Source organism: Onthophagus taurus, chromosome 7 (assembly GCF_036711975.1).
Source record: "Onthophagus taurus isolate NC chromosome 7, IU_Otau_3.0, whole genome shotgun sequence".
Classification (NCBI taxonomy): Eukaryota; Metazoa; Arthropoda; class Insecta; order Coleoptera; family Scarabaeidae; genus Onthophagus; species Onthophagus taurus.
The window spans coordinates 422,670-445,849 of NC_091972.1; the positions used below are offsets into that span (position 1 = coordinate 422,670).

The 23,180-nt window shown below is 31.9% G+C and overlaps 1 protein-coding gene across 3 annotated transcripts in view; it reads left to right on the forward strand.

Moving 5' to 3' along the window:
- Positions 1-6,729: 6,729 nt before the first annotated feature.
- The window catches only part of LOC111420385 (WD repeat-containing protein Rbcn-3B), a 33,545-nt gene continuing 17,094 nt past the window's right edge, over positions 6,730-23,180 (forward strand). The window contains exons 1-14 of one of the 3 annotated variants that reach the window (XM_023053359.2): positions 6,730-7,090; positions 7,150-7,360; positions 8,442-8,585; positions 13,395-13,623; positions 13,720-13,852; positions 13,919-14,009; positions 14,069-14,330; positions 14,381-14,521; positions 14,587-14,807; positions 19,672-19,891; positions 20,042-20,144; positions 20,201-20,361; positions 20,648-20,830; positions 21,084-21,152. In XM_023053359.2, the coding sequence (XP_022909127.1) occupies positions 6,954-7,090; positions 7,150-7,360; positions 8,442-8,585; positions 13,395-13,623; positions 13,720-13,852; positions 13,919-14,009; positions 14,069-14,330; positions 14,381-14,521; positions 14,587-14,807; positions 19,672-19,891; positions 20,042-20,144; positions 20,201-20,361; positions 20,648-20,830; positions 21,084-21,152 (2,305 nt within the window). In that variant the 5' untranslated portion in view covers positions 6,730-6,953. The remainder of the gene's footprint in view (positions 7,091-7,149; positions 7,361-8,441; positions 8,586-13,394; positions 13,624-13,719; positions 13,853-13,918; positions 14,010-14,068; positions 14,331-14,380; positions 14,522-14,586; positions 14,808-19,671; positions 19,892-20,041; positions 20,145-20,200; positions 20,362-20,647; positions 20,831-21,083; positions 21,153-23,180) is intronic. The other 2 variants (XM_023053360.2, XM_023053361.2) reach the window with 2 other exon arrangements.

Below are 23,180 nucleotides of genomic sequence, written 5' to 3' on the forward strand. Positions count from 1 at the left end.
TTATATAATGGAACTGAACCGTATTAGTGTAAGAAGGATTAAAAATGGGGATTTCCAGTGGCTATGTTACATATACAGGGTGGTTCAGTTTTTAATCGGGAAACTTTACTAGGACGTAGTACTTGCCAAAATAACACAAGTTTTTTATATAAACATAGGGTCGCAACTCTTTTGTTTTCGAGCTATGAGCGATCAAAGTTGAGCTAAAAATTTACATTTTATTATTTATTTCGGCTATAAGTAAACCGAAGAATTTCAAATTTGGTATGTATTTACTACTGGTTAACATCTTGTTTTCTAGCATACCTTAAGCTTCCCTAGCGCCCTCTAAGTGGATGAAATTCACCACCCCCTTGGTTCTTTTTAGAAGAACTTTTTAACGCCATGGAGTATTAACATAAAAAAATATTGGTTATAAAGCTCATTCTTTAATGGTACTTTTTTGTCTCTTTAGTTCTTTTCCTAAAATTGATAGTTTTTGTGTAAAAAAATGGAATGTCGTGCCATGTACCGCCATGCTTAGCTAAAATGACTCTAAAAGTTGGCTTTGATTTTCAAAAAACAATTTATGTTTGTATTGAGACGAGCTGTTAGTTACGTTAAATCCTCTTAATTGTTGACAATTATTGAAAATATTTCTTGATTGTTATTAAGTAAAAGTATCATTATTTTTTTATTGTTGATCATTGTTTAAAAAACTAGGAAAAATTGATCATGCCACGATTATTTTCGACAGAAGAATACGCAGACATTCATTTTATTTATGGTTTTTGTGATGGAAATGCGGAAGCGGCATCTAGAGAATACGCTAGAAGGTTTCCTAATAGAAGATGTCCTGATCCTCAGGTATTTATCAATACACATCAACGTTTTCGACAATATGGTTTAAATACCCAGCAAGTACGAAATAATCAAAATAACAGAAACCAAAGAGCAATTTTAAACCTTTTTGATAATGACAGCACATTAAGCAGTCGCATAGCTGCTAGACTACTTCAAGCTCAAAATTTACGAGTCTCAAGAAGTACAATTTTACGAACTCTGAAGAAGGACCACAGGAAACCCTATCGTTTTCAACCTGTACAAAATTTAAGACCTGAAGATAGTCCTAAAAGAGTAACTTTCTGTAGGTGGTTTGTACAGTCTGTTGAACGTGACCAAAATTTTTGTAAGAAGATTTTGTGGACAGATGAAGCCACGTTTACAAGAAGGGGTGTCGTAAATTACCATAACTTACATAGTTGGGAGCATGAAAATCCCCATGCAATACGTCCAAAAACCTACCAAACAGAGTTTAGTTTTAATGTGTGGATGGGTGTCATTAATAATAACCTCTGTGGGCCTTATTTTTTGACACCTCGTTTGAACGCAACGATGTTTTTAAATTTTTTGCAAAACGATTTGGCGGAATGTTTATCGGACGTTCCTCTAGGTGATCTGGAGCAACATTGGCTTCAGATGGATACGTGCATGGTGTAACGCACGTTATGGACATAGACGGATAGGACGACTAGGTCCTGTCAATTATCAAGAGGCAAACCGAGGTCCCGTTGCCTGGCCACCAAGGTCTCCTGATCTTAACGTTTTAGATTTTTTTGTGTGGGGCTATATGAAAAATCTAGTTTACGCCGCTCCAATAAACACTCGGGAAGAACTGTTGGGAAAAATAAAAGACGCTGCTAACACTTTAAGGAACAATCCGTTTCAAATATTAGCAGCAGTTAATTCTGTTGTTACAAGATGCCAAAAATGCATTGATAACAATGGCATGCATTTTGAACAATTTTTAAATTAATTGTGTTTATTTTTGTAATGAGTTTTTTTGATAAATTTGTTTCATTTTGATTCTTAATTAGTTTTCTGTTTGTTTTTTAACATTTTTCTCTTGTAATTTCCATTTTTTTAGTATACTATTTAATTTATTATTAAATGTTACTTATCTTTTGAATGATTATTTTAACTTAAATTTAATTAAATTTTTTATTACTTTAATGAGAAAACAAGTCAAGAGACGAAATCGTAAATAATTTGTGTTATTGTGTTAGCCCAAAATCCTGGTAAGTTTACATCTTCCATAGCCAACTTAAAATTTTGTTTTTTATTTCTAGGTAGCGCTTTGCCGCGCAATGTAACATATTTTATTTTTTTACGCAAAAACTATCAATTTTAAGAGAAAAACTAAACAGACAAAAAAGAACCACTAAAGAATGAGCTGTACAACCCATATTTTTCTATGTTAATATTGCATTGCGTTAAAAAGTTCTTCTAAAAAGAACCAAGGGGGTGGTGAATTTCATCCCCTTAGAGGGCGCTAGGGAAGCTTAAGGTATGCTAGAAAACAAGATGTTAACCAGTAGTAAATACATACCAAATTTCAAATTCTTCGGTTTACTTATAGCCGAAATAAATAATAAAATGTAAATTTTTAGCTCAACTTTGATCGCTCATAGCTCGAAAACAAAAGAGTTGCGACCCTATGTTTATATAAAAAACTTGTGTTATTTTGGCAAGTACTACGTCCTAGTAAAGTTTCCCGATTAAAAACTGAACCACCCTGTATAATATTTTCTACTCGAAATATGGCATGGCATTCATACAAAATATAAATATACAGGGTGTCTCAGCGAGACCGGTCATTAGACGTTTCTGGGATTCTGGCGAAACTAAAAATTTGAGAATTCAGACTTAAATATTATCAATTACGATCTCTTCGACTAAAATATTTTCAGATTTCTTGCACTTCCGGTTATACCGGAAATCGCCACCTACTTTATTTTTTTAAAGGGAACACCCTGTATATTTTTACATATTTGGATTTGTCTGTTTTCAAGGTTTATGAATAACTTTACTTTTTGCAATTTGATTCGGCCGATCTCGAGTTATTCGAATTTTTCTAGAAAAATCTGCTCCAGCAGACATTTGTTCAAAAAATCAGAGAACACTCGATTTTTGGGATATCAATTTAGGATTCAGAACATGCTTTAGCAACATGATGGAGTATGTTTTGGTGCCGAGAACGGCTGTCTAGAACGTTTGGTCACTTTACTATGGCACGTTAACTTTTCAAAATTTGGAAGTACCATAACTTCATTTTTTTAAATGGCACCCCCCATATTTTATTACTTAGTCGTCTTCGGTGTCTCATTCTACATCTTTTATATCCGATATGTCCCATACCTAACATTAATAATTTGGGAGATAATTAGGGTTTTTTGAAAAATGCACATTTTGCACACACAAAATGCATATCATATGGATATTTAGCCTAGTGTGCCATGAAAAACAAGCCTTCTCAATAAGTTCTTGTCAAAGACTCACTTGTTTACGTCACTTGATGCATGTGAGCTAATAATTATCTGTTATGTCCCTTAATATTAGTACTGAAAAGAGTTAAAATCGATAACAATAACGAAAGTAATATTTACACAAATCAAGAAATTCTTAATTTATTTTTTATGCATGAAAAGCGCGACAAAGTTCGTAGTATGATTCCCAGATCTTCTTTGGCAGCTCGAATTGAGGTGTTGGGACTGGGCTCGAAATAAGCCAAGGCATTCACCTCTTCCGTTGCATTATCTACTACATTTTTGGTCAGTTTAACACGTGATTAATTCGTCCAAAATGCAAAAAATTTGCTTCTATTCTTCTAAATTTACCTTTTGTCATCGGAGGTAAATGTGGATAATTTTCATTAAACATTCTGCAAGTTCTACTAAGAACTTTGTAACACTTTTCGTGCACAAAAAATAAATTATGGATTTCTTCATTTGTATAAACATTATTTACGTTATTAATATTCATTTTAACTGATTTTAGACTCACAAGCATCAAACAACGTAAATCAGACTTTGACGTTTGTCAATAAGTCATTAAACATTTGTTTTCCATGGCACACTAGATTAATATCGATATGATATGTGAGCATTTTTCAAAAAACCCTAATTATTTCTCAAACTATTAATGTTAGGCATAGGACATATGGAGTAGAAAAGATGTAAAATGAGACGCCGAAGACGACTAAGTAATAAAAAATGGGGGGTGCCATTTAAAAAAATGAAGTTATGGTGCTTCCAAATTTCGAAAAGTTAACGTGTCATAGTAAAGTGACCAAACGATCTAGACAGCCGTTCTTGGCACCAAAACATACTCCATCATGTTGTTTAAGCATGTTCTGAATCCTAAATTGATATCTCAAAAATCGAGTGTTCTATGATTTTTTGAACAAATGTCCGCTGGAGCAGATTTTTCTAGAAAAATTCGATTAACTCGAGAACGGCCGAATCAAATTGCAAAAAGTAAAGTTATTTATAAACCTTGAAAACAGACAAATCCAAATATGTAAAAATATACAGGATGTTCCATTTAAAAAAATAAAGTAGGTGGCGACTTCCGGTATAACCAGAAGTGCTAGAAAACTGAAAATATTTTAGACGAAGAGAACGTAATTGATAATACTTAAGTTTGAATTCTCAATTTTTTATTTAGGCCAGAACACCAGAAACGTCTAATGACCGGTCTCGCTGAGACATTCTGTATAATATTTTCTACTCGAAATATGGCATGGCATTCATACAAAATATAAATATATATGATTTAAAATCTAAGAAAAAGATTGTTAGCAACCTTGAAAATAATTTTTACTCAAATGAACATTTGGATAATAAAAATATTTTAAGTAACCCAAAAATTAATCATGTATTTATCGATTGCTAAATAGTTTATATAATCTCTAGAGTCGACTATGTTATCGCAACTCTGTATTAATCTTACAATAAACTGCAGATGTAAATACGGAATTTACAGTGGGGTTATCTCCGTATTCTGGAATAACCATGCTCATGAAACTGTGTATTTCCCCAAGTTCGTTTACGAGTTATTTATTAAAACCGTTCTCCAACACATATAAATGCTTAAACTTCGAAGCCGATAGCTTCAATACAGGCACAAACTTAAAGAGACACGTTACTAAAGCTGTCATCTAGAATAAAATGGAAAGAGTAACTTTGATTTCGTTATGTATCGCTTTGTGTTTAACATTAACTTTGACTTCACCGATAGCAGACATCGATATACAAGAAGGTAAACATTTTATTTTTTATTAACTTTAATTATGATAAACATGTAACTATATCGTATTAATAGGTGAACTCATCAGACAAAAACGTGTTACTTGCGATGTTTTAAGCATCCAATTTGCTGGATTCTCGGTGGGCCATGCAGCATGTGCTCTTCATTGTATAGCATTGAAAAAGAGAGGCGGTAAATGTTCAGCTGGAGTTTGTATTTGTCGAAAATGATTTGAAATGGTTAACAATGCTATTTGGCAGTAATTTATTGTAAAGAATAATTAATTAAAAAATAATGTAATATAATAAAATAAATATAGCACTTATTAAGATTTTTTAAATCTTTTTATTTTAATTGAAGCCCCATCTTTTATTTAGTAAACGAAGTAGGACCTTTAATGAAAATCACATAGATGGGGCGAATTTTTAAAATTCTTTTCTCTTCAAATATATCAAAAATGGAATTATTTATGCCTATTTTGAAACATTCAGTAACGTATTAATTCAAATGTATTATTTAATTCAATTAAATGAAATGAAACTGTCATATCAAAGTATACATTGTAAAATATTATTTCAACTTATTTTGATCTACAACGCAACCATTTATAACTTAAATTAAAATTAAAATGATCTATTTAATTCTATTTGATCTCGTTTTAATTTCAAAAAAATAATCTCTTTAAAATTTTTAAGCGCCATCTTCCATTTGATACGAGAACTAATGTCTCCAATAAAAACTATATAGATGGAGCTACAATATGATTTTTTAAATTGTTTTTCAAATATTATAATGATTAATGATACATGTTTAATTAATGCTAATGAAAATAAAACGTTTTTATGTGTGTACATATATAATTAATAATAATAATATTTTGTTGTTATTTTAAGTGTACACTAAATAATATGCCTTAATATTTTATATAGAAGAAATAAAATTGACTTCAAATGAATATTACAGGTCATTGTTATTGTTCATTGTGATCAACTAGAACCATCTCGTAACATGTGCGTGACTGAATTTTATTTCAAAATTATTCACGTGATGTTGTTAATCCAGAGGTTTCAAAATTGTAATTAACTGATTCTGTAAAAAGAAAAACTTTGTAAAAAAATATATTTTTAAAAAGAAATTCCTCTTTTAAAATTGATAACAATGTTGTTTACTATTTTTATATATAAATAACATAACTTAGTAAAAAACACTTCTAATTAAAATTGTTTAGAGTTGCTGGTTGTAAACTAACATAAAAAAGTAATTGTTTTCAAATTTTATAAACCGTATGTGGTTTATTTTTAGATACAACGACGAACAATCGCAAATAAAAGAAACTTCCATCGAATTTCTTAGAATTAAACTAACGTTTTTTCTTTATCACTTCAATTTAAACGAATTAATTGAATTTAATTTAGAATTAGCGCCATACATTGCTCACAAAAAATAACTGTCTATTCAATGACTTCACACATCAATTTTAACCTAAAACATGGATTCTCGTCTATCAACTTGTTTCAGTCTAACAACAACAAATCTACATTCTCTATCTTTCTCTCATCTGCGATTCAGGCGATAACAACGACATTTCTGTCAGTGGCATCGTGTAAAACATACTGTACTTGTCAATTGTCATAAAGTTTGGTTAAATATCGTTCAGCTGTCACGTCAGAATTTAATCGCCTCGGATTTAATCCTTCTGGCGATTTAATGTAGTCGTAACGACGCACAAAGCAGGTGCGAACACATCAGGATTCAACGTTCCCTGGACTCGACTTCGCAAGTAAATCCAACGGGTCATATGACTCAATTTTGCCAATAGCCCATAATTGACGGCGATTTAGTCTGATTAAGGGGCATAGTAGTGGGATTTTCACGGGGGTGTCGACATGCCGAGCGCTAGTCTGGTTGTTCCTATTGTGCTATGGGGAAAACACGCCCCCACACACTGTATATCCTGCATTTATCTATCCAAGGACCTTAAGACATTGGTCACAGGATGTTACGATGGACAAATTTGCCTTTGGTAACTATATTTTTAATATGATTCAAAATCACAATTTAATATTTTGTTTAATTTTTTAGGCAAGTCGATCCAGAAACACTCAAAATGACACCAAGGTGCTTATTAGTGGGTCATTCAGCACCTATTTTATGTTTATCATCAGCTTCTGCAGTCCCCGATAATAATTACATTGTATCTAGTTCCGAAGCGGGGGAAATGTGCACTTGGGATTTGGTTGATGGGAAATGTAGGGAATCTTCTAAATTACAACATGTACATACTAATATTCAGGTAAGTTTATTGGTTTTTATTGAAAATGTTGAAATAATAGGTATATGAGATGTGATTATTTATCTGTTTTACATAAAGACGGTATTCAGGATCTGTTATCTCTAATCTGTTATTATTGATTTTTAATTTTATACATTGAGGAATGAGTATAAAATTTTTGTGACTAATTTTTATTTATTTATTTTTTGAATTTACTCTTTTTAGGCTATAATAAGTAAATTTTTTTATTTATCAATAATTTTGTTCCAAATCACAATTGAGTGGATACACAATTATAGATAAAATGTATATACATTTTTTGTAGATAAATCCAAATTAAAAACCCCACTTTCATTTTGTATTTGTTCCCTTCAATTAATTACAAAAATGACTTGAGAAGTTTTCAGTATTATTAAGTATGTTTGTATAGAATAGAAATAATTGTTTTAGTAAAGAATCAATAAAGAGAATAACATCTGGAAATCTAAAAAACATCTTGGAAACATACCAAGTTTCTTGTGTTTACAATAGTGTGCACAAAAACTTTGGTTCACTACATGCATAATTAATTTTTAATAATATCTAAGGGTAAAACATGAACTATCATATTAATTTTGTTTTAAAGAAATTGTTTTATACATTCTCTCAAATACAAAGTGTTGATTAACTCAATTTCAATTTTATCATGATTTAGCATTATACTCTAAATGAAGAAGAATGAACATAATTTTCATTCTAGGAAGATATGAAAAGACATTATAAGTCGTCTTGTGTTAAGTCCTGTAATTCTGAAGGGTTCAAGTTATACTCCAGATAAAGATTTTAAATTAACAATATTGCATACTACCCTTTGTGCCCATTTATATTATGGGCTGTTTGGTTTGATAACATTTTTGAGTAAGCTACTTTCTTTACAAGTGACTTGTAACATCTGATACTAATCGAAAATAAAGAATCTGAGATTGTATACTTGGTGTTCAATCAGTCTCAATATCAGTCATCTTTTTATTCCCCATTTTAAAATTAAGTTTTAAGTAATTCTCATAATTTGGCATTTATCTGACTATAAATATAATTAAACAGTTTTTTCATTAACTTTCAGTCTTACCACATGAGTAATTGTGAAGATGTTAGATTATTCTGCAATGGTTATTACCCAGAAATAGTAGTAATGGATCCATTTAGTTTAGAGATTTTATTTACATTATCTTCAAGATACCACCCAGATTGGATTAGCGCGTTACATGTATGTATAAATTAATTAAAATCTAAATAGTATGATGTCACATAGAGGAAGGAGGAAAGTATTCGACAACAAAATATATATATTTGTAAGTTAGCATTAGAACAGAGTTCATCCAGAACCTTATAGTTCCCACCAAGTTTTTACTGTCTCCATTGCTATGGTTTCATCTACATTAAATATTATTACAGCAGAGTTGAGCTACTTGCAGTAAAAATGTACTGCAAATAATGTAACTTTTTTACTTTAAGTAGTTTACTGCCAGTACTTTCAAATTGTAGGTACTTAATACTTGTACTTTCAGTATTCAACTTAAAATGTACTGGATACTTGTTACTTGTTTGACATAGGAAGTACTTCAAGAACTATTAGTTTACTCCAAGTAGTTTATCTAATTCCAGTACTTTCAATAGTAAGTAAAATAACAATTTTTCCTCCAAATCCTAGATAATCTTAGGAATTCTATGAAATCATGAAGATTTCTTGAAGAAGGTATGCTTGAAAAATCAGTTGAAATCTTCTGGAAATATTACAAAAATCTTTAGATATCCGTAAAAATCGATGGATATCTTTGAAAATGTGTCTAAGTTGACTATGAAAATTATTGGAAATCGTTTAAAAATATCTAGATATGTTTGGAAATTCCTATAAAATCTTCTAAAAACTTGAAATTCTGTAGAAATCTCTGCAAAATCCTAGATAACCTTAGGTATTCTGAGAAATTTTTATGGTATAGGTACTTGAAAATCCGTGGAAATCTTTTGGAAATCTCCTGGAAATACTAAAAAATGCATACATGAGTGTCTGGGAAGAATTAAAGGTCCTGGACATTCGTAATAAGCATTGGATATCCTTGGAAATCCTTCTAATTTTTTTAAAAAATCATTCAAAAACCTTGGATACACTCAAAAAACCTAAGATATCCGTAAAAATCGATGGATTGTTTTGAAAATGTGTCTAAATTACTAAACATTTTAGAAATACCTAGTAATATATAAAAATTTTTGAAAATTGTTTCAAAATGCATAGATATGTTTGGATATTTCTATAAACTTGAAATTCTATAGAACTCTGCAAAATCCTAGATAACCTTAGGTATTCTGAGAAATTTTTATGGTATACTTGAAAATAAGTTGAAATCTTTTGGAAATCTCCTGGAAATACTAAAAAATGCATACATGAGTGTCTGGGAAGAATTAAAAGTCCTGGACATTCGTAATAATCATTGGACATCCTTGAAAATCCTTCTAATTTTTCTAAAAAATTATTCAAAAATCTTATTTACACTCAAAAATCCTAAGATATCCGTAAAAATCGATGGATTGTTTTGAAAATGTGTCTAGATTCCTAAAATTTTTAGAAATACCTAGTAGTATATACAAATTTTTGGAAATCGTTTCAAAATGCCTAGATATGTTTGGAAATTTCTATAAAATCTTCTAAAAACTTGAAATTCTGTAGAAATCTCTGCAAAATCCTGAATAACCTTAGGTATTCTGAGAGATTTTTATGGTATACTTGAAAATCCGTGGAAATCTTTTGGAAATTCCTGGAAATACTAAAAAATGCATACATGAGTGTCTGCGAAGAATTAAAAGGCCTGTACATTCGTAATAATCATTGGATATCTTTGAAAATCTTTCTAATTTTTCTAAAAAATTATTATAAAACTTTGTATACACTCAAAAATCCTAAGATATCCGTAAAAATCGATGGATTGTTTTGAAAATGTGTCTAAATTCCTAAAATTTTTAGAAATACCTAGTAATATATAACATTTTTTGGAAATCGTTTCAAAATGCCTAGATATGTTTGGAAATTTCTATAAACTTAAAATTCTGTAGAAATCTCTGCAAAATCCTAGATAACCTTAGTCTGAGGGATTTTTATGGTATACTTGAAAATCGGTTGAAATCTTTTGGAAATCTCCTGGAAATACTAAAAAATGCATACATGAGTGTCTGGGAAGAATTAAAAGTTCTGGGCATTCGTAATAATCATTGGATATCCTTGGAAATCCTTCTAATTTTTCTAAAAAATCATTCAAAAACCTTGGATTCACTCAAAAATCCTAAGATATCCGTAAAAATCGATGAATTGTTTTGAAAATCTGTCTAAATTCCTAAAATTTTTATAAATACCTAGTAGTGTATACAAATTTTTAGAAATCGTTTCAAAATGCCTAGATATGTTTGGAAATTCCTATAAAATCTTCTATAAACTTGAAATTCTGTAGAAATCTCTGCAAAATCCTGAATAACCTTAGGTATTCTGAGAGATTTTTATGGTATACTTGAAAATCCGTTGAAATCTTTTGGAAATCTCCTGGAAATACTAAAAAATGCATACATGAGTGTCTGCGAAGAATTAAAAGGCCTGGACATTCGTAATAATCATTGGATATCTTTGAAAATCTTTCTAATTTTTCTAAAAAATTATTATAAAACTTTGTATACACTCAAAAATCCTAAGATATCCGTAAATATCGATGGATTGTTTTGAATATGTGTCTAAATTCCTAAAATTTTTAGAAATACCTAGTAATATATAAAAAATTTTGGAAATCGTTCCAAAATGCCTAGATTTGTTTGGAAATTGCTATAAAATCATCTATATACTTGAAATTCAGCAGAAATCTCTGCAAAATCCTAGATAACCTCAGGTATTCTGAGAGATTTTTATGGTATACTTGAAAATCCGTTGAAATCTTTTGGAAATCTCCTGGAAATACTAAAAAATGCATACATGAGTGTCTAGGAAGAATTAAAAGTCCTGGACATTCGTAATAATCATTCGACATCCTTGAAAATCCTTCTAATTTTTCTAAAAAATCATTCAAAAACCTTGGATTCACTCAAAAATCCTAAGATATCCGTAAAAATCGATGAATTGTTTTGAAAATCTGTCTAAATTCCTAAAATTTTTATAAATACCTAGTAGTATATACAAATTTTTGGAAATCGTTTCAAAATGCCTAGATATGTTTGGAAATTTCTATAAAATCTTCTATAAACTTGAAATTCTGTAGAAATCTCTGCAAAATCCTAGATAACCTTAGTCTGAGGGATTTTTATGGTATACTTGAAAATCGGTTGAAATCTTTTGGAAATCTCCTGGAAATACTAAAAAATGCATACATGAGTGTCTGGGAAGAATTAAAAGTTCTGGGCATTCGTAATAATCATTGGATATCCTTGGAAATCCTTCTAATTTTTCTAAAAAATCATTCAAAAACCTTGGATTCACTCAAAAATCCTAAGATATCCGTAAAAATCGATGAATTGTTTTGAAAATCTGTCTAAATTCCTAAAATTTTTATAAATACCTAGTAGTATATACAAATTTTTAGAAATCGTTTCAAAATGCCTAGATATGTTTGGAAATTCCTATAAAATCTTCTATAAACTTGAAATTCTGTAGAAATCTCTGCAAAATTCTAGATAACCTTAGTCTCAGGGATTTTTATGGTATACTTGAAAATCGGTTGAAATCTTTTGGAAATCTCCTGGAAATACTAAAAAATGCATACATAAGTGTCTGGGAAGAATTAATAGTCCTGGACATTCGTAATAATCATTGGATATCCTTCTAATTTTTCTAAAAAATCATTCAAAAACCTTGGATACACTCAAAAATCCTAAGATATCCGTAAAAATCGATGGATTGTTTTGAAAATCTGTCTAAATTCCTAAAATTTTTAGAAATACCTAGTAATATATAAAATTTTTTGGAAATCGTTTCAAAATGCCTAGATATGTTTGGAAATTTCTATAAACTTGAAATTCTGTAGAACTCTCTGCAAAATCCTAGATAACCTTACTTGAAAATCCGTTGAAATCTTTTGGAAATCTCCTGGAAATACTAAGAAATGCTTACATAAGTCTCTGGGAAAAATTAAAAATCCAATTTTTCTAAAAATCATTCAAAAACCTTGGATACATTAAAAAATCCTAAGAAATTCGTAAATCTGTGGATATTCCTTGATATCTCTAGAAATATTTGGTTATCTTTGAAAATTTTAGGAAATTGCTACAAAATCCTTGGATGTATTTGGAAATTTTCATAAAACTTTTAGATAACCTGAATATCTATAGAAATCTTTGGAAACTCGTTGGATTCCTCAAAAATCCTGAGAAATTCGGATGGTATCTTTGAAAATCTTATGGGAATACTTGGAAATGCTTATGTGAATCTTTGAGAATCATTAAAATCCTAGATATTATTAATGGATATCCGTTTGTCTTGGACATTCTTGGAAATTCGTAGAATTTTGTAAAAATCCTTTAAAAGCTTTCGATTCACTCAGAAATAACAGGATGTGTTTGAACATTTTAGAAAATTTTTGCAAAATCTTATAAAAATCGAAATATGTGTAGAACACTGTTCTAACACTCCTCCTTTCAGTCATCACCTCCGCCATCCATTCCTTTTTTTTTTTGTTGTCTTGTTTCTTGTCATCACTCTCTCAAAATTTCTGCTATTCCGCAAAATCCCTTCTATTTATTTCCGCCCTCATGTTCTCCAGCATCAACTCTTTTCTCACTAAATATCTCGGAGTCTCTGCTCAACCCCAAGATTCACCTCCAATACTTTTACTCCTCACCAATTCATCATACTTTATTTTCCATCTGCACAATTTTTTTTCAAATATTCGCCTTTCTGCCTAATACATATAATACCACCTCCACCTATATATTAGATATGTTTTTAGGTATTAACTTAATTGTTTAAGAGTCGAATACTCCTCCTCTTGTTCCCCTACAGAAAATATTATCGAACGATTTATAATTAAAAAAATACTTGTATTTATAGGTAATTAGACCTGTTCGTCGTAAAGACGACGTTGTTTTGGCGATAACAACCACAGGAATGGTGAAAGTGTGGACGTTACTTGGGCATGAAAATAAACATTGCGAGCCCATTTACGAAAACGAAAGTAAACAAATTGAACCGTTAAATTCTGTTTGTTTACGTTGTTGTATGCAAAATCAAAGAATTGTATTAATAGTTTGTAGTAAACAATGGTTAATATATGATGCAGGTAACTTATTTGATTATTTATTTATTTTTGTGGAGTTATATTTTGGAATTGTGTGGTTTAAAAGGATTGAGGTGGTTTTGTGGTTTTAATTTTCAGGTGATTTTAGCAAATTGTGTTCTAGTACGGCTGTGGATGGTGAAAGGTTTATGTCTGGGGATTTTTTGGATATTGATAGGATAATTGTGTGGACGGATGCTGGGAAAGGATATCTTTATAAGTTACCTACGAAGTAAGTTTAAAATATCTTTAATTTTTAGATATTAATTAATTAATCGTATTTCTTAATTTTTCTTAGCAGCATTCCTGATAATGCAAATTTCCACACAATGACACCAGAATCTGATAAACCATTACTATATTATGTATTAAGCGAACAAGATAGTAAAGTATAAAATAAAAATAAATCAATGTTTTCAAAATGTTTTTTTGAAATAATTTTTTTTAGCTTTTATCTTGTCCCCCAGCGATGAGATTTTTAGTAACTCAAAGGCAGGGAGTCGTCCATCGTTATTTATTAAGGGGCGATTCTGAAGGTTACGTTCATATATGGAACATGCCAAATATAACGTCTTCAGATACAAAGCAAATGGAAAATGGTCCATTGCACATGAAAGCTGCTCTTGTAACCAGTCTTACACAAGCTTGGGATGAAATGAATCCCACGCCTATCGGAATATTAGATCAACTTGAAAAAGCAGATTCTTTTGGTAAGTTAATTCAAATCAAAATTTATTATTATTTATTATTTTTAACATAGCCGTTAAATTAACTGCAAGTATATATTTACCTGGTCAAAGTCGATTAGTTGTGGGAAGAGAAGATGGGACGATTATTATAGTACCCGCTACGCAAACTATTATGTTACAATTATTACATGGAAATCATCAACAATTTGATGGTAATTTTTCGTACTTTATTTTACTTTCCTTTCAATATTAAATTTAATGTTAATAATATAAATAGATTGGCCTAAACATCATATTTTATCCGGTCATGGCGGACGTGTTAATTGTTTACTCTATCCTCATCGTGAACATTCAAGATATAACAAAAATTTCTTGGTTTCTGGAGGTGTGGATTTTGCCGTTTGTATCTGGGATTTAAATGCCGGGCTACTTTTACATCGATTTTGTGTACATGCAGGAGAAATTACTCAGTTATTAGTACCACCTCATACTTGTAGTGTAAGTACTTTAAGTATGGAAAGAATTCAAATTAATCAATCAAAGAATTTATTCTCCAGACAATAACCCGTTTAACATAGCTTAATATGAATCAGAACAATAGAATTTGCATTAATTATTTTCAACATAACTCAATTTCTTTCCATAGTTTTTATTGAGTTGTAATTGTCTAATTATGGTTCTAACTTCCTTTCTCTATTTCTTAAGAAGTTCATCTTTCATAAAGTAATTTCCTTGATTATCAAGTCTCACAATCTTGTGTAATTTGAAATAAATTTAAAGTTATCTAGTTCATGTTTAAAACTAACTTGGTCAATCATCTCCCACTCTATTTATAACCAAGTAGTTTCATGACTTATTCCCCAGACCCAGAAATGAAATTGAAGGAGAAAGAATTAATTAATAATTAATTATTAACCCGAATTATTAACTAAGACAAGACCTAGAACGGGAATCATTCAGGTTTAGCCGTCTTGAGGCTATTATGTGATGAGGGCTATTATTCACTAAGGTTAAGTTTATATCACACGCGTGATAGTGGCATAATTAACCTGAGCTCATTATATGCAAGTAGAATACTATACTTTGTACACAACTTCTATTGAAGTTGATACCCTAAATTTATTTTTTTGAATAAAGTTTAAACGTCAATGTGACACAAATTCAATGTTACCAACTGTAACCAACTTCATAACAATTTGTCAAAATTAAATGTCAATTTTATGAAACGACATCTTTTTTTTACGAAAATTTATTAATTTATGCTTGAATCAGAATTTGTTTATGTTTTTTTAATGTCAAACCTTCAGAGTCCTAAAAAAATTAAATTAAATCGACGTTTTTTGAAATTTTGACATTTCAAATAATTATTCAAGTCTGTCATGTTGATTACCCGTGAATAATGATTATTCACTCTGTGAAAAATGACTACCAATTTATTTTAAAAAACTTATTTATAAGGTATAAGGCTCATAATATATGCGCGGGACTTCAGGATGTGATAGCTTGTACAAAAATTTGAAAAAAAGTTTCTATCTTACCCTCTAAAATGCACCATTTTCGAGATACAGGGTGTTTTTTTTGCGAATATCTTCGGAACCGTTTGTAAGCATTTTCTACTCATAATTAGCTAAGTTTTGTGCGAAAAAAAATTTTTTAACCGACCGATCCACAACGGTCTGGGTATTCGTCGCCCAAGTATTGGCGAGCAACCAAACTAAAGTGAGCCGGAGCTCCATCATGCATAAAGTACATGTTTTGTCTTACTTGAAGCGGTACATCTTCCAGCAGTTCCAGCAGTACTTGTTCTAGAAATTGTCGATAATCTGCACCGTTTAATCTGTTCGGTAAAAAATGTGGACCTATCAAATGATCACCGACGATGGCAGCCCAAACATTTACGGAAAATTGTTGCTTACGATGGCCTTCTGTAATTTTTTGGATTTTCTTTTGCCCATATGTGGTTATTGTGCAAATTGAAAATACCATCCTTCGAGAAAGATGCTTCATCGGTAAACAGAACTTCCGCTCCAAACTCAGGATTTTGAGCTATTTTGTCTTGCATCTATGTTCAAAAAGCCAATCTTAACGGAAAATCTCGTGGTAGGGATACAAAAGTTGCCTTTTCAAAATTCTTCAAACCGTCGAGTGAGATAGGTTTAAGTTGTGAGCAAGTTTTCTGGTACTTGTGGTCGGATTTTCATCAATTTCGTTGAGGATAGCCTCCTCTACTTGGTGATTTGCAACTTTCGTAGGATGCCCATTATCAGCAGTATTCCTTTTAAAACTTCCATTTTCCCATAGTCGTTGGTGAATGCGTAGAAACAAGTTATGGTGTGATACTGGGCGATCAGGATATCTTTCTTGATACAACCCCCTTACATTACATTACATTACATAGAATACATATCGGGTAGGCGGACCAACCAACCTTGCACCGCGACCCTAAGGATCTATTGTACCCCGATAGATATCGTTATCAAATTTCACCGTGCAGTCCAATGCTCTTAACGAACATTAATACCTTGCTCGGCGAAAGGTCATTCAGATCTTTTGAGGAGATAAACTGCGACCCAAAAATCGAGAATCTGATACGGTTAACGGCAGGGCAGTGGCACAAAACATGCTCAACCGTCTCTGCTTCCTCCGCACATAGTCGGAATTCAACATCGTCGGCTAAACCCAACAAGTTGAGGTGTGCTTTTAATCGGCAGTGTCCAGTAAAAACACCCATTAGAACTTTTATGCTACTACGGGCAAGTCCTAAAATATGCCCGGGTTTGACAGTGGCGATGTTAATAAACACCTTAGCATGTCTAATTCCAGGAGAACTGGTCCACAGTAGGCGAAGTCTCTCTTCAGCCCACAGTCCAATCCTATATTTGGCCATCGCAAATGATACACCAACTGCTGGTTCCGGTCCCACAAACGCTTCAGCGCTGCCATCTCGTGCTAGCTTATCTGCCGCTTCATTGCCAGTAACCCCAGAGTGATCCGGGACCCAGATCAGAGAGACTCTGTTATCACAACTCAGTGTGTTTAATGTTCTCTTACAATCATTAACCAGAGCCGACACCGTTTTCACGGCTTGCAGCGCCTGGAGAGCGGCTTGACTGTCTGAGAAAATTCGTACTGTCATGTTCTTCACCCCTCTTTCAAGAAGGATTTTAGCACCCATGTTAATAGCCAATACTTCCGCCTGGAATACAATACAGTACGTACCCAGGCTGTAGGCTTGCTTAATTCGAGGTGTCTGGCAGTATACTCCTGCTCCTACCCCTTCAGGCGTTTTTGATCCATCTGTGTACAAGCAAATGTCTGCCCGAACCAGAGAATTTTCATTTTCGATCCAGGACTGCCGCTCAGGCAGTACAATCTGGTATCGAGCATTAATCACTGATAGTGATACCGCCAAATCTGACGGCATTGATAGCACAGTATCAGTGCTTATAATGTCTTCCGCAGCCCATTGGTAGGACATGTCGGAACAGTTTTGAGCATATTGCTTAAATCTGTAAATGGTTGTTCTAGCCACTTTCTCTATATGCAAATGCAGAGGAGATAGGCCAAGCAGAACCTCCATTGCTAGAGTTGGCGTTGTGCCTATCGCACCAGAGATTGCCAATCCAGCTACACGTTGAATTCGTGAAAGTTTACTGATAACTGAAGTCTGTCGGACTTTCCTATACCAGGCTGCTGCTCCGTATGTGATCATAGGTCTAACCACAGTCACATAGAGCCAGTACAGTCTTTCAGGGGTAAGACCCCAATTTTTACCACAAAGACTGCGACAAGTCCACAAGGATAGTCTAGCTTTGTGCAAAACTCCCTGCAAATGTCCATTCCATGACAGGGTTTTGTCTAGGATTACTCCTAGATATTTGACTTCCTTTGAGAAAGGAATTTCTTCACCTTGGATAGTTGGGCGGATTAGTCCATCCAACTTTCGCTTCTCGGTGCTTCCCAACCCCCTTGCTTCTGCCGAATTACCGCACGCCATTCCGTAAAGGTAATGCATTCCGCACATTTCAGCTTTTGTGTAATTCATTTGTAATTCTTTTTGCAGGTACAAACTAATTGTTATTTTGACAGAAGGTAGTTTTTGTTATAATTTAAAGTCTACTTGTTAAAAGTAAATTATACAATTTTTTACACAAACGCTGAAATGTGCGAATTTTGTACGGTTTGGAGAATTTTGAAAAAACAACTTTTCACTTGTATCAGTTTTTTCATGTTTTTTATTTTGCAATTATGAAGTTAACGCTTGCTTTTGTTACTTGTTCTAACGTTTACATAAATTTTGTTTAATTGTAAAATAAAATTTTTATTTCAATAAATTGACTTGATTGTTTTTTAACATAAACGTTGATTTTTCTAGAAAACGGTCAACTTTAAAGCTCATGACCTACAGTACCTTTTTTGTGTAGAAAACATTGACAGTTCAAATTTACGTCTCAAAACAGTACTTTTTCCAGAGGTGTAGAGGTTGGGGAGAAAAACAATCACTACCCCTTCAAAATCTTCACCAATTATGACTTTAAAAAAATTTTTTCTTGCACAAAACTTAGCTTATTATGAGTACAAAATGGTTACAAACGCTGTTTACTGTACGATAAACTGTTCCGGAGATATTCTCAAAAAACGATTTTTTTTATTAAATTTCAACACCCTGTATCTCGAAATGGCTCATTTTAGAGGATAAGTTGATAGGAATTTTTTTTCAAATGTTTGGACAAGCTATCACATCCTGAAGTTCTGCGCATATATTATGAAACAGCCTGCATATTATGAGGTAGTCGTGAACAAAAGTTGTTGAATCAGTATTCTTTTAAGTGAAGCATCGATTTAGGGTGACTCCAAGAAAATGTGGGTTTTTGCGTCGTTTAACCAACCGGTGTATGTATACTAAACATGATAATTACTTTTGTATCAATGTCAGCCAATTGATAAAGTGGATACAAATATAAAGTGTAAGTGTCAACACGTTAAGATTATAAAGCGATATCAATACAATCAAATACGAGATTAGATTAGATATTAGATTAGTAGATATAAGATTACAATGAGTTGTAAGGAATTTATCTGTATAGGTGAACCCACTAAATTATGATTAGAATATTGAAATGCTTGCATTTGACCACTGGTGACTCATATTGTTCGCAATGTTAAGATTGAGAATGAATTAATTTAAAACATACCTCTACATATGGGTAATAATAGTTCGATAATAAATTAAATATAATATGAATATGTCATTATTATTACAAGGCTTTTGAAGATAGCACTTAAATTATTGAATGATTAATTTGAATAACATACAATGAATCTGGTTGCTTTTATTGTTAAAATGTTTTTTTTTATATAGTCTAGGATACAAAAGTGTATATGTTCAGTTGCTTCTGATCATTCGGTCACTTTACTAAGTTTAACAGAAAAGAAATGTGTTTGCTTGGCTTCAAGACACTTATTTCCGGTTACGACGATAAAATGGAGACCTTTAGATGATTTTATGATTGTCGGTTGTTCTGATGGGACAGTTTACGTTTGGCAAATGGAAACTGGTCATTTAGACCGAGTTCTTCAAGGTAAAAGAAAATTAAAAACCAATCCAGAAATTAAATTTTTTTATTAACCCTCTCTTCTTATTTCATAAATTCATAACAAATTTCATTCATATTAATTTTTTTTTGTTAATATTTATAATTGATAAAAAAAACGTTATTTAAATTATGTAGGTATAGCGGCAGAAGAAGTATTATATGCTTGCGAAGAAAATGAAACGAATTTCTTAACGTCGTCTGAAGTTGGTTTAGCAAATCCTGCGGTACATTTCTTTAGGTGAGTTATTTTTAAGTGACGTTCAACATAATTTAGAGGTTTATATAATAATTTAGAGGATTACGCCATCGAAATTTATCGGCTATTCGTCATGCAACTCAAAGAGGGCTTCATCAGCTTCAACAACTGGGTGCTCATGCAAATAACGACGATCCCCACATGCAACGCAGTCAAAATTCTCCGTTATCGATACAAGGATTACGAACCAACCCGAAAGGTCTCTATTATTATTACTCAATATCAAAATAAAAAAAAAATGTTTCATTTGGGTAGTTTTTAGTTCTGGAGTAGTTAGTATTTAGATTTGATTTAACATGTAATTAAATTGATTAAAAAATTTCATCGTAATTGAGAAATTAAAATATATACGCAATCAACGTTGTGTTTTTCAAATAAATGTGAATTTAACAAAACTCACCCATTTACTAACATTTTGTACGAAATCTTAATTGTGTGTACGATTTCAATTTTCAAATTTTTCTTTGTGTTTGATTGTATTTTAGATCCCGAAAGTCATATATTATTCTTTGATATCGAGGCGCTAATTGTCGAATTGTTAAGCGAAGAATACTCGGCGATGTCCCCGGGTAGTTTGGAAGCGGCGGGGCTAATTTCGCAAGCGGAATATTTAAAGGTGGCAGCACTGACACAAAGCACGAGTTCGGAGGCTCATAAAAAAATCGCCGGTGAGTATTTCAACAAAACAATATTACCAACTTTTAGCTGAGTTAAATGAATTTTTAATGACGTATTTTATAACATGTATTGCTGATAATTCGCGGTGATAAAAAAAGATTATCTTGGCATTGATCATAAATCTGGTACAAAAATTGAGACAGTAATTTTATTGTTCTTGATTATCTTGTCAGATCTTGATATTAAATATTACATGATTTTCTAATAAAAGTTTTTTTTTGTGTTCTTAATGCTTTCGCAAAGACTTTTTTGGAAAAGTCAAAGATAAGGCTGAAAATGTCGAAAGGATAATTAAAGAAAAAGACAAACATGGTAAATAGGAGAGTTGAGTTAGATTAGTGTAGTTGAATTTGATTTCATATTTAAACTAAAATTTTATATTAATACGATTATCTTTTATTGATAAATTTGAGATGTAACAATATAAAATTTTAGCGTGCATAAAAAGTTTAGACTAGCTTTTAGAATCTAAAGGGAGTTATTGAGATTAATCATAGTTTTTGTTTAGCTTAAAAAAAGATTTTGATCGTTTTATCGTTAGATAATGAATAAATTGGGTTCTAAGAATTACTTATGTTTCATGTTTTATCTTTCACATTTAATAATTGTGAATAAAAAAATTTTAATTTATATTGTAACCCATTTGCATCATAAATTCAGATATGCTCGAATTTTTTATAGGCCATTATCACCAAAGTGTGTATATGCACGCTAACTTTTGAACTAAAACTAGAACTAATACTAGCACTTCTTTAGAAACAAGTTCGAAGTGTTCAAAATATACAACAACTAAAACTAGAATTAACTTAATACTATCACTAGAACTAATGCGTCTCTCAAGACGGCTAAACTTGAATGTTTAGTTCTAGGTTTTGTGTTAGTTCTACTCTTAATTCAACAAATATACACCGTGTCCCGTATCTTCCGCATCAGAGCATTATACGATTGTAGGATACATTATTCTGAAGCGATTTTTCTAATAAATTTTTTTCGAAATGTTTATAATAACCGCACGGGAACTGTTATTCGACGTCCAAATCGTAAATCAGATTCAGGTAATCGGCCCAACCCTTGGCCGGACCGCCGCGCCCGTCAACACGTTTCCCACGTGTACTTACCAATAGATTCGACACGCAAAGAGAAATAAACTTTTTTCGTGAATCAAAATCGTCTGTTATTGGAGAAAAGCGGAAAATTTTAAACAGTTCCCGTGCGGTTAATATACCGTATTTTCTCGAATGTGATCCGCACCTTTTTTACAAATTTTATGTGCTCTAAAATCAAATGCGGATTACAATCGGGTGCGGATTAGATTCGCAGTCGTATAGTTGCAATTTGGAAAATAGTAAAATAAAATCACATTATAACAATAACACTTTATTAAGGGTTTTAGAACGATATTTACATTTTTATGTATCATTTTCTTCCCATATTACGTCATCTTCGGATTATACAAAACTTCTTAAATGATGTTATAATATTGTTTTCAGGGATCGTTTTCCATGTCGCCTACACTCACTGAGCAAGTTCAGAAGCTTCATTAATTGCTCCCGGTTTTGTTAATTCTCGAATTTGTTAATATACATACACCGGTTGTAGTATGGATGTTATTCCACCAGGTATTATTATTATGACAAGAAGTCTAAACCAAGGGCAATTTGCCTATAATTAATTAATATTCTTATTTAATAATCCTCCTGGTCTACGACTCCATACTTGTCTTAATCACTCCATCATCAGCTTTTCAATTATCCATCCTTTTTGTTGTGCCCTAACTAGGACGTCATTCGGGAAGTCTTTCAGATTTCAGAATGGTTTTTTTCTCAATATTAATAATGACAGCAATTTTTCCCTATCACTTGTTACTGCTAGCATCAATGTTATGCGCAATTTTTCGCAATCACTCGTTTGTAAAGAAATTTCCCACACACCTCTTCTTTTCAGTGTGTAATTGGGTGGCAATCCAGATATACTACCATTTCGTTGACATTTACAGTTTGAGACAAATTGAAATTTTCTTGAAAATCCTTAGAAGCTTTTGGGAAATTATAGTTCTGCGCCTCAACGAGTTTTGGACGTTTTGCACCATTCGGCGCATAAATCCCACAGTCCAACCTTTGCTGGTATTAAAAATTTTTTAGTCCCTCCTTTCGTTTTTCTTGAGAGAACTAGAAAACTGCCTCGTCAATTTCATGAAATCGTCTCTTCTCTGGCCCGGTAAATTTTTTGCACGATGCCTCACAGTCTGCAATAGCTACCTGGTCTTTCCGCAACAGCCGCAACGTTAACAGCAAAAATTGTACCAGCTTTTCGATTTCCTTAACGCTAACTTAACAACAT